This window comes from Tamandua tetradactyla, chromosome 3 (genome assembly GCF_023851605.1).
Source record: "Tamandua tetradactyla isolate mTamTet1 chromosome 3, mTamTet1.pri, whole genome shotgun sequence".
NCBI lineage: Eukaryota > Metazoa > Chordata > Mammalia > Pilosa > Myrmecophagidae > Tamandua > Tamandua tetradactyla.
This window is the reverse complement of record NC_135329.1, coordinates 189,495,038-189,507,147: the sequence shown is the minus strand read 5'-3', so window position 1 is coordinate 189,507,147 and position 12,110 is coordinate 189,495,038. Positions and strand designations below refer to the sequence as shown.

General features: G+C 36.7%; 1 protein-coding gene across 4 annotated transcripts in view; it reads right to left on the bottom strand.

Annotated features, from left to right (window-relative positions):
• The window catches only part of SPAG16 (sperm associated antigen 16), a 1,149,776-nt gene that overhangs the window by 225,914 nt on the left and 911,752 nt on the right, over positions 1 to 12,110 (bottom strand). Inside the window, exon 16 of one of the 4 annotated variants that reach the window (XM_077155021.1) lies at positions 11,205 to 11,306. The exons of the other annotated variants lie outside the window; for them this stretch is intronic. Within the exon in view, the coding sequence (XP_077011136.1) occupies positions 11,239 to 11,306 (68 nt within the window). The 3' untranslated portion in view covers positions 11,205 to 11,238. Of the gene's footprint in view, positions 1 to 11,204; positions 11,307 to 12,110 lie in introns of those variants that run through there. 4 annotated transcript variants of the gene reach the window in all.

Sequence of the window (12,110 nt, the reverse complement as noted above, 5' to 3'; positions counted from 1 at the left end):
GCGGGCAGAAGCACCCTAAATTTCCATAACTTGGTCCTTTCTTCAGTTTGGATGGAGTTGCTGGAGTAGAGTCTCAACTTTCAAGGTACATATGTTTAAAAGTTCTCTCTATTCTGAAAATCGCTCAAATATAGAAAACTGCACTATGATAATAACGAAGAGGAAGTGTGGGGATTTAAGGGGTAGTTCAAAGTATGTCACTGAACTTTGCCCAAAAGTTTGGAGACCACTTCATTTTCCTCATTTTTTTTTCTTGTTTCATTTTTTCCCACTAGCTAGCAGAAAAACAGGTAGGCTAAAAAACTTGGAGTCAGGAGAGTAATCTGAAAGAACTAAACAGCTATGATTTGGTTAGCCTAACTTGTCTCAAAGTGAGTTATTTCCATTATTTAAATTACGAATTTCCTCACTCCCTTCTCCCTTGCTGGCTTTAGTGCAGAGGATGTGAGTCCTTGTTCTTAGTTTTCCTTGCAGCTCAGGGGCAACCATGTGACTTCTATTTCACCCATGTGATTTGTAAGTTGCTAACAAATTCTGGAAAAACTCTTGCTTTCTGGCAAAAGGAACAATATTTGTTGAATGAATGAATGGATAGATGAGTGTTTAGCTTTCATAATCATAACAAATAGTAAAACATGTTTTCCAAGATTTTATTTTTCTCACTTTGGAATGATTTATAACACCAACATGTCAGTATACCTAATAAAATGTTGTTAGGTTACTCACAAGATAGTAGCTCTCACCTGCTAAGCTACTAGTTCAAAGTCAAGGAATAATTTAGAGCTGTTTAAAACAAGAGAAGATTCTTACAGATTGAAATAGGAAAATACTGGAAATTTGTATGCGTGTGTATGTAGGAGTGATTATTAATGTGTGCACATATATTTAAGGTATAAATATGCAAATAACAGCATACATGTTACAGTATCTCACCACAGTAGTTTCTGAGAGGTTAATTATCCATTCTAATGAGATTATTTGTATGTTATAAGAAATTCCTGAAACTATCTTATATTTTCTATTTTTAATTAAATTAAACTTAATCTCCCTTTTGAATATTAACTATCTGCTTGGGTTAAAACAGTTTCTTCTTAAAAGACTTTGACTTTTCTGTTTTCAGTGACTTTCCTCAGGGAGTTTGTGTCAGCCCCTCACTGGCATAATTGATAACCATGGGTCTGAGAATTTAGCCTCAAACACAAGGGTCATTTTGAATCTATTTGCTTTTGGTTTCCCCTGTGCCAAGAGAATTGGCCCATACCAAATGAACCTATTCGAATTATGTGTGAGAACTATGAAGATTCTTTATATTTTGAAGGGGTGGTCTTTCTGGGACTTAGAGGAAATGTTGGAATTGGCTTGTTTTTAGGAAGAAGTAGAAGTTGAGGGAGAAGCTCAGCAGGATTTTCATTAGCACTGGCTGTTTGAAGATATGGAATACTATTTCTGAATCTTAGATTCACCATCCAATAACACAGAGTCTTATATATTAGAGTGCGTAGCAACCATCAAGGCAAAACATTAGATGAAAAAAAATTAAACATTAGTCTACATCTGAATTAAGTTTCTATAGTGATCCCTTTTCCATCCTAGAGGGGAAACCTCCATCATGACAATTCACAGTATACTCATTCAGCTGAGTATTCATTCTCTCCACCCATCCCTTCGTTTCCAGGGGCACATTTGTTCAACAGTGCTTATATGACATTGCAACGGGAGGAGAGAGAAGAGAGAAGCATGGTTCTAGGTCACTGAAAATCCTCCATGGTAAAATCGACTAATTCATCTGATATCTTTTTAATTTACTGGCTGTATAGTTTGTACCAAATTCTACAATTGCAATTACTCCCTGTTTGGTCTTAATTCCAAATAGCTTTTTTCTTATGTTCTTTTCTTTCTCCTCTAGCCCGTATATTTTTATTTAGCTTGGAGGAGGGAAAACCCAACCTAATAAAAGCCTCACAAATATTTCTTTTATTCACCTGGACCACGGTATAAAATTTGAAAGGTAAGACTCTGATGTTTTGTGCTCTGGGTTCTTTATGAACTGAGCAGATTCTTTCTTGAGGTAGTAGAAAATTATTAAGAACAGCTTTAGGGTGATGGGGTGGAGGTGGCATGGAATTCTTTGATTAATCCTAAGCAATATCATGCCACAATTTTCTCAATTAAGTTTGTTGAAAGAATTAATCCCTTAAATCTCAGCCCATATTCATTCATTTATTTATTTATTCAGTTTTGTTTCCTGAACATTGACTGCTTCATTTCAGATCTAGTACAGCACAGTTATTTCTGAATAGAATGTTGAACATGTCAAACCAAGCTTTATCCTATTGGAAATTGATATTTTAGTGGGGGCGCAGCTTGTAAACAAGTTAATAAACACAAAAAGAAGATAAGTACAGATGGAGAGGATGGATATGACAGATGGAGAGGATGGATGGGAGTCCCTCTGACTTCCAAGAGGCTATACATCTATCTTGTTCAGCTTTTTGTCATCTAGTCCTGGACAACATAGGGACATTTGGTCAGATCTTTACTAATCTAATCCCTACCTACCCTGTAAGTTCGCCTGCTCCCTAAAAACTTCTCCAACCATTTCAGTTCATATACTGTTCTCCATTCTTTGAAATCAAATAATATTACATGCTTTGTACCAGAATCTGTTAAATGTTTACAGAAATACATCTTTATAATTTCCCTAGTTCTTCTGTATATATGTAATTTATCTCACCACAGTCTGTGAACTCCTTTTATCAGATAGGAATTCATCAGGAACATTTAATACTGGTATATCTGTTTAGGCTAATATGTCCTGTCTCTTTTTCTTATATTGCTTCATTTCCAAATGCAAAGAGCTTCTATCCATTAAGTATGAAATAAGCTTCTGTACAATAACCATAAGTTATCAGGTACATATTGTGTGGCAGAAATTATGCTCACTAATTTACATAAAATGTCTCATTTTATGCATATAATAACTTAATGAGAAAGGCAGACCCAAGCTCAGAAAGGTTACTTATTTTCTTGAACTGCCTGTGCATGCTGAATTTCACTGGAATGAGCTTAGAAAATAGTGCTGCCTCCAGAATGAGCAGTTTTTAAAATTTCTTCAGCATCTGCAAATAAGACAAATTTCTTTGTACAAATCTACCTTAATTGTCACTCAGTTATGCATGTTAATTATTGATGTTAATAAGAACAACTCAATATTGATGATAATAACCAATGTGGCCCTGAAAGGCCCAGGTGCTGTATTTAATACGGATATCTATATATCTCCATAGCAATATTCTAAATGCAAAAGAACACACATGCACAAAAACACTTAAAAGACTTGAAATCATCATTTCTCTCTTGTCATTAAATTACTTAAATTTTAGTGAAGGCCTTCTACTGGAATGAAAATTAATTTTATAGGAGACTATCTCCTTAAAACTCAATGACTGAAAAATGAACATTTGAAACCTCTAGGTCTTCAGTAGTATAAGTGATTTGTTGAATTATATGGTTATAATTACACTTATAAATCCTACTATGAGTCAGTCAGCCATGTGCTTCCCTTTAAAAGAAACCAAAACTGCTGACAGGTATCTGTGAGCTATCAGGCAGTAAGATTTTTATCAGATTATGCCCTTTTGTTTTTGGCTCTGAAACTGGTTGCAGATTCACCTTTAAGAAATATACAGGTGATAGTCAACTGGTAACCAGCCTTATTTTGTAGTTCTTAGAACATTGAGGAGAAAAAAAAAAATGCTTAAGATTTTACTGTTATGTAAGGCAAAATAAATCAGTCCAAACTTTAATCTTATATTAGAAGTAAACTAGAGAAGATTAACAATTATGGAGACTATGCTTGGGATGAATGGTTTTACCATTATCAGTTGTGTGGTTTAAAAGGATGTATGCCCCCTAGAAAAGCCATGTTTTAATCAAAATCCCATTTCATAAAGGTAGAATAATCCCTAGTCAATACTGTATATTTGAAACTGTAGTCAAATCATCTGCCTGGATGTTGTGATTTAGTCGAGTGGTTGTTAAACTGGATTAGCTGACATCTCTCCACCCACTTGGGTGGGTCTTGATTGGTTTATTGGAGTCCTATAAAAGAGGAAACATTTTGGAAAATGGGAGATTCAGAAAGAGCAGCACCGCAAAGTAGTCCACGAGCCAGCGACCTTTGGAGATAAAGAAGGAAAACGCATCCTGGGGAGCTTCATGAAACCAGAAGCCAGGAGAGAAAGCTAGCAGATGACGCCATGTTCACCATGTGTCCCTCCAGCTGAGAGAGAAGCCCTGACTGTGTTTCACCATGTGCCTTCTCACTTGAGAAAGAAACTGTGAACTTTATCAGCCTTCTTGAACCAAGGTTCAATTTTCCTGGATGCCTTCGATTGGACATTTCTATAGACTTGTTTTCATTGGGACATTTTCTTGGCCTTAGAACTGTAAACTAGCAACTTATTAAATTCCCCTTTTTTAAAAGCGATCCTGTCTCTGGTATATTGCATCCTGGCAGCTAGCAAACTAGAACATCGGTAAAGTTTGAAAGGGTTTCAAATAAGTTTATGTTTATGTATAATTAATAACCTTTGTGCCATAAATACAAATTTGAGGACGTTTTAATACTACATAATGATGACCAAATTTTATGTAAAATGTATACAAGGAATCAAGTATTGTACCATCCAGATAGAAGAAACACTGAAGATGTTTGCCATGTGTCATTGAAGAACAAAATACCAGACTCCTAGTATATTTATTTCATATGACATGTGGTCTGCAAAGTGGCGCTAATGAACTTTTTGTTACTGGTCTGTGATGGGATAAGTAAAGAAATTGAGAGTATGCATTTAAGAATTTGTACCATAGGTAAATGTAAAATAAATGCCACACTTGGAATGTCATGAACCTACATTATATTGGGATAATGTGGCAGTTTTTATGTCAAAACTCTCCAACGTTTTAAGAGATCTAGTTCTCTTGTGACTTAAACTTATCTCAGCCACTTGTGCTTGATTCTTTATAATCTTGGATGCAGTTCTCTATCTCTGAAGGGTCAGTGAGGCCTTTGGGTAGAGGTCACAAAAGCCCATTTGGCAAAAAGACAAGAAGTCTTGCTCTCTCAGATTAAAAGAAAAAGGATTGAAAACTGACACAGGCTTTGGCCACACGGGTGAAGGGAATACAGACTGCCAGGCAGTTCTCTGAGCTAAAGTGAAAGAAGCATTATAGGATGACTGTAAGACCCTTTTCTCTGCCTCCCCTTCATCAAGAGTTGGTTACCATGTAACGAGTTTCAAGTCAGTGATATACAGACAGAAGTCTGCTACGGCATTTCTGGGCAAGCTGCTTTCTTGCTGAAATGAAAGGAACTGATCATGTTTCCCCTTTACCCTCTTCTTTCTGACTTGAGCAAGCCTGGAGCTGTAGCAACCACCTTGAGACCATGAGAAAAAGGCTGAGAGACTTGCAGATGTCCTCTCTCTGATGTCTTCCAATCACTAGTCCAGTCCCAGCTAGTCTAAAGACTCCTTGTTATAAGAGAAAAATAACCTGTATTTGTTTACACTTCTCTTAGTCACACATTCCATTATTTGTCCCAGAATGAATTTCTATCTGATGCAAAGGATACAGTACTCCCAAGAGAGAAAAGTAGGCAACAATCTTATAAATCTGTAACTTTACAGCTCACATAGTATGTAGCAGCTGTGAAAAGACTGAAAGTGAAACAAAACAAAAACTAGGTTTTGTACTAAAAAATTTGCAATCTTTTTCCTCTCCATCATGAACTACATATATCTGATGCATATGTTTATCATTTGCAGAATACCAACACTGTACAAAAGAGGAAACAATTGCAAGTAAAGGCTTATCAAATTTTAAACTTGGATGTATAATGCATACCTTAGTCTAACTGTGATTAGATTATCTGTTAACTATTCACATTTTAGATTATACTCTCTGAAAAGACAAAGAACATATTTGTTTTTGAATGGTTAATGCATCACTAGAACACTGGTGTTTTCACTTTTAAAGTGAAGAGATCGATTCTCTTTAGTATTAAAAATGCAATGATAATAAATTGAACAAACTTCTGATAACTTCAAAGTTTATTATGTGTATATATTTCATTCTGAATTTTGTTTTCTGTTTTCCTATATGTGTTGTCATAGATGTGTCACCTTCAGCAAAAGGTAGAGAGGAGTTAAGAGAAAGAAATAAACTGTCATTTCATTTTACTCTGTGGTCAATCTAGTGGAAAATATATAGAAGATTAAAGACCAGGAAAATTCTTAGATAACATAGGGTTTTAAATTTTTATTTCATCTGTGTTGTTCATGAGATTTCATTTATGGTTCTCAATGAGTATGCATGTGTGTGGACATGTGTGTGCATATGGGGAGGTGGGTTTACTACTGCACAATTGTGATGGTAGGGACATTCAAAAATAAACTTCAAGTCACTGTGCTGGAGGAGGCACGGCAGTTAGAGACGCTTCAACTGTAACATTGGCCAGATTGGAACCATGTTTTTAAACTTTTCTGCTTTTTTTTTGTATTAATGCAAAACTTCAACTCATCTGCCTAACTACTGGGTACTTGCCTGGACTAAACACATCGAATAATTTGACTTCTTCTGAAAGTGAAAATGACAGAGAATTACAATATTTTATAAAATTTAAACCTCAATGAATAGAGAAGGAAGTAAAAGTGGAGGAAGGAGAGGTAGAAAAGTATGTGGAGTGAGAGCCATGCTTTAGGAATTCTTGTGCCCTGTAAAGCGAATGCCTTTGAGTAAAAAAGATTTTACATTTTCCTCCATCACATTCCTTCATTGTATTCCTAAGCAGCAGAGGCAGGAAGCAAGAAAAAAGAACATTTATGAACAGGAAGCTATGCTTGGAAGCCCCTTAGGATCACCTTGACAGAGAAAAGCCCATTATATTTTCTGCCATGTCAAATCAGAGGCCTCTATTTTGTACCACCTCCTTTAGCCAAGAAGTATGATCTCCTTTCTCTCTGTGCATTATTTCATGTTGATTTGACATATTTCTCTCTCAACTTAGTACTATGGAGAGAGATGTGTTACAAGCCTGCTAAAGCTTAAAATATAAAAAATCTCACTTCTCATTTTAGACACTTCTTTGTTACATGTGGTCCCATTTATTGCTTTTTCTCCTTTGTAGGTGTTCTCTGTTAACCTATATTCTGACTATTACTTTAATATCTTCTGTTTTAGTTTTCTAAGGTTTCCAGAATGCAATATACCAGACATGGACTGGCTTTTATAAAGGGGATTTATACAGTTACAAATTTACTGATTTGGGAAGGCATACAACAATGCCTACTGGGATTCTCCCCCAACTTCTGGGTTCAAACTGCTTTCCCTGGGGCAGTTCCTTTCTGTATCTCTAAACATCTGAGTCTGAGCTGGCTCTGAGCCGCTCTCTTCTGACTCCCCCTTTAAAGCCTCAGTAATTGTGGAAAACACTTGTTTTGGTTTGCTAAATGCTGCCAGAATGCAATGTACCAGGAAATGGAATGGCTTTTAAAACAGGAATTTATAAAGTTACAAGTTTAAAGTTCAAAGGCCCTTAAAATGCCCAAGCTAAAGCATCCAGAGAAAGATAACTTGACTCAAGAAAGATCCATGTCTGTCACTTGGGAAGGCATGGGACTGACATCTGCTGCTCCTTGTTTCTGGTCCTGTTCTAGTTTCTGAGGCCATCAGTTTCTTCTCTAAGCATCTGTGGGCCTTCACTTAGCTTCTCTGGGACACAATTTTGGGTCTCAACTCTTAGATTAGCTCCTAATGGAAGGCACATGGTGATGTCTGTGGGCCCTACATCTCCAAACATCTGTGCCAAGGTGTCTGCTCTCTCTGTCAGCACTCCAAGCATCTCCAAATGTCTATATCTCTGGCACTTCTGAAGCAACTGTTCTCCAAGCATCTGTTAGCTTTGAAGCTTTTTCCAAATGGCTCCTTCTACAGTAGATGAATTAAGACCCACCCTGAATTGGTGGAAATAAATCGCCCTGGAAACCACATAATCAAAAGGTCCCATCCACAATTGAGTGGGTAACATCTACATGGAAACAACTTAGTCAAAGTTGTTTGGGTGATCCCACCCAACAATATTGACTCAGGATTAAAGAACATGGTTTTACTGGAGCACATAGCAGTTTCAAACTGGCATAACACTCCCTCTAGTTGACCGCAGATGTAATCAGCCATAGATGAACTTCACATGCTGTTGATTTAAGTCCACAGAACAACTGGGCAGCATCATCTGGCCAAGTTGATACTTGACCTCACTACTATAGAGTCCACCTTTCGTCGACTTAGCAACTATGCACATCACTTTCAAATATACTTAATCTCTAAATAGAAAACAATAACAGACATACATTTTTTCACCTAACAATGTGTCTGTCCTGCATACAATATACTAGTTCTTTCCATAGACAAAATACATTCATTTTATCACAAAAGTCTTAAATCATTTCAGTAGTAATACAAATACAATATCAACTCAAAAAGAGTACACAATTTCATCAAAGTCAGTTGCAAGCATGGTTTGCCCTTAAGCAAAATTTTCCTCTGGTTCTGGACCTATGAACTTAGAGTAAGTTATCTGCTTCTAATATACAAAGAAGGAGCAGTCATAGGATAAATAATATCCATTGCCACAAGGAGAAATTGGAAGGAAAACAGGGGTCATCAGACCTAACCAATTCCAAAAATCTGCAGGTCAAACTCCATTAGATTTCAAAGTCTGAGAGTCAGTCATCCTTGGGCTTTAGAAAGTGGCAGTCCCACCCTTTTCAAGGGCCTATGCAGCAGCCCTGTTCTCTCCAAGCACTGCGATGAGGGTTGGGGAACATTGGGGTGACCATTTTTTTCTTGGCCCCACCCTCCTGAGCATTTAAGTGGCACTTGGATTCTCTGACATCTCTGAGGTACATGCTTAACCCCTTCAAAACAATAGGGTGGCAGTGAGGTTCTCCACTCTCCCCCATCCCCAAGGAATGTGCTCCACCCTCTCTGAGGCTTGGGACACCAGAACTCTTCCTGAACATCAAGGTGGAAAGCACACTCTCTGCTTCTGGATCAAAGTCACCACCTCCACATGCACAGGACCCACTCTTGTGGCTCAAGGTTTTTTGGCCTCAGAACTTAGCTTCCATGTTCTGCCTCTGAGGTCACTCTTCCTTCAATCTGTCCCTTTTACTCCAGAATGGCAGTGACTCTGTTTGTACAGGTCTCACAAAATATTTGTTGACTTGGTATGCAGCATACAGAGATAGAAACCATCAAACAATAGGATCTTCCACAAATCCTTTCCAGTTAACAGCATCTCCATTCCTTGCTTGTCCTGTAATAGCTGACTGGTTCCATGCTTGGGTAAATCCTCACATGGGGCACTATTCTCTGGGGTCTCACTTTCTGGGGAGATTTTCCAGGCCATCAATTTCTGGTTTCTTTTTACCCAAAAGTTCAGTCATCGGTCTATCCCTTTCTTGTGTATTTTACCATGAGCTATAAAAAGAAACCAGGCTGTATCCTACACATTTAGCTTGGAAATTTCCCTAGCTTAGTATCCCAGATTGTTACATTCAAATTCTCCCTTCCATACAGCTCCAGGAATCAATATTGCCAAACATTCTGATACTTCAAAACAAGGGTTGTCCTCCTTCCAATCTGCAATGGAAGTATCTTTAGAATTCATGTTTCTACCAACAAAGTTTCTTCAAAACAGCCTAGGCCTTCTCTATAAGCACTTCACAATTCTTCCAGAAGCCTCTCCTTATCTAATTAAAAAGCCATCCCAACATGTTTGGTATTTGCAAAGACAGCAGCACCCCTCTAGTCCCAAAATCTGTTTTAGTTTGCTAAGGCTGTCAGAATGCAATATACCAGAGATGGATTGGCTTTTATAAAGGGGATTTATTTAGTTACAAGTTACTAATTTAGGAAGGCACACAGCAATGTCTGCTGGGCTTCTCTCCTGGATTCTGGGTTCAAACTGCTTTCCCTGGGGCCCTTACTTTCTGTATCTCCAAACCTCTGGGTCTGGGCTGGCTCTGAGCTCCACTCTTCTGACTCCTCCGTTAAAGCTTCAACAATGCGGATCACACTCCCCTTAGCCAGCCACAGATGTAATCAGCTAAAGATGAATTTCACAGGCTAATGATTTAAGTCCATAGCAAGACAACAGCTGAACCATCATCTGGTCAAACTGACACCTGAACCTAACTACTACACCTTCCAAGCTATATTTATGTTACTTTTTGAAAAAGCATTTCTAAATTTAGTTGTAAGATATAAGTTATTGCTAAGTATGTGAAATTACCTAGAAGTCTTGTTAATTTTTCATAGTACAGAATACTTCTATTTTTAATAAAAATGATATCTAAACTAGTCATGGATGACCTCAATTAAGATAAAATGTAAATATGTAATTAAAACACAAAATCACCCCAGGTAGATTTTTGATGAGTTTAGACTGGAAAAAGATCAACAGTCAAAGACCATTTGGGGTCTAGCTCAATATTAGAATTTTCATTTTCTATCGGAGTTGTTAATTATTCACAAAAAGTTCTTTCAATACTTTGTATGAAAAATCTAATCTTAGAGCCACAATCAGAGCACACACTACAAGGACATCATTCACAGTTTGTATTTAATTACAACAATAAATTGTTGGTTGGACCAGCACCAACTATCCAGCCATTCTCTTCCTTACTTTTTGTGATGATTCTACATTACTACAGTGCATGTTGCTTTCCTAAATTTTACCCTGTTCTTATTGCACTAAATTGTCATTTAGAGAGAGGCTGAATATGTACTTCTTAGAAAAAATTCATTGGTAATTAAATTACATGGCAGTTATAATGTATTTATAGCTCGTTGAAACATCTTGGAAACCCATGAACAATGAGTACTATTCTAGGGATTATAATAGGACTACATACTAATTCTCAGCTTGGGGAATTTTTATGGTCAACTGTACTTTTACACTGAGATACTGAAGCTATTACTTATTAACTGACTGCAGCCCATCATGGCATTCTATGAGCAGAGAGGGTTAGAAGAAAAATCTCCCCCTCTGCTCTGGACAAATTGCCTAAGTGCCATGAAATGAAAAATTTCAGGCCTACTTTATTTTTTCCTGGATAAATATATAAAACATGAAAAACTTGAGCACAGACCACTGAGTAATTTTTATTTCAATTACTTTCCGACTGTAGGCAATGTAGGCGTTATAGTCTCTGGTGCTTTAAAAGTATGCATCCTTGTACCTAGTAAAAAAAATAGATATTAGTTTGTCATGAAATGTGCATAAAGGTTGCAGAACTTTGGTTTTTTGTAGAGTTCCACATACATCGTGTTATTTGTCTAAGTGGGTTTATAATAAAATTGTCAGTTTCTTCAGTAGTGTTACCTAGAGTGTCTTGGCAATATCTGAAGTATTATAACACGAATTATTTATTTTTCTTAAAAATCATAATATATGTGGTTCAGTGATAGAATGCTCGCCTTCCATATGGGAGACCCAGGTTTGATTCCCAGACCATTCACCCCCCCCAAAAAAAAAATAATAATAATGATATATGAACTGTTAAATTCTAGGCCAATGAAATGATTTTTTTTTTTACCTATAATGCTTTCTATTATTTCAAATTAAATTTAAATTTAAACTTACCAGTTTTATGTGATTGACAAATATCTGTTGGCTTATTGCTATTGGCAAACTCTGACATGGACATATCTGTGAATAGTGTGTGATAGTTATTGTCCATGAGAAAGCTTCCTGTAGTCATAAATCTACCCGAGCATATTTATAAATACCTATTCTGTTAAAGGACTTGTCTACCAGATTCAATACATTTTTATTGAGTTATATTCACATACCCTGTAATCATCCAAAGTGTGCAATCAGTGATTCACAGTATCATTGTTTTTCATCACCACAATCAATTTTTGAACTATTTTTATTACTCCAAAAAAATACATAAAAGAATATAAGTGAAAATGAAAAGGCGCACCCAAAACATCTGGTTATAGGCAGTGTTAGCCACAAGGTTTTCAAAATACCAGACTCA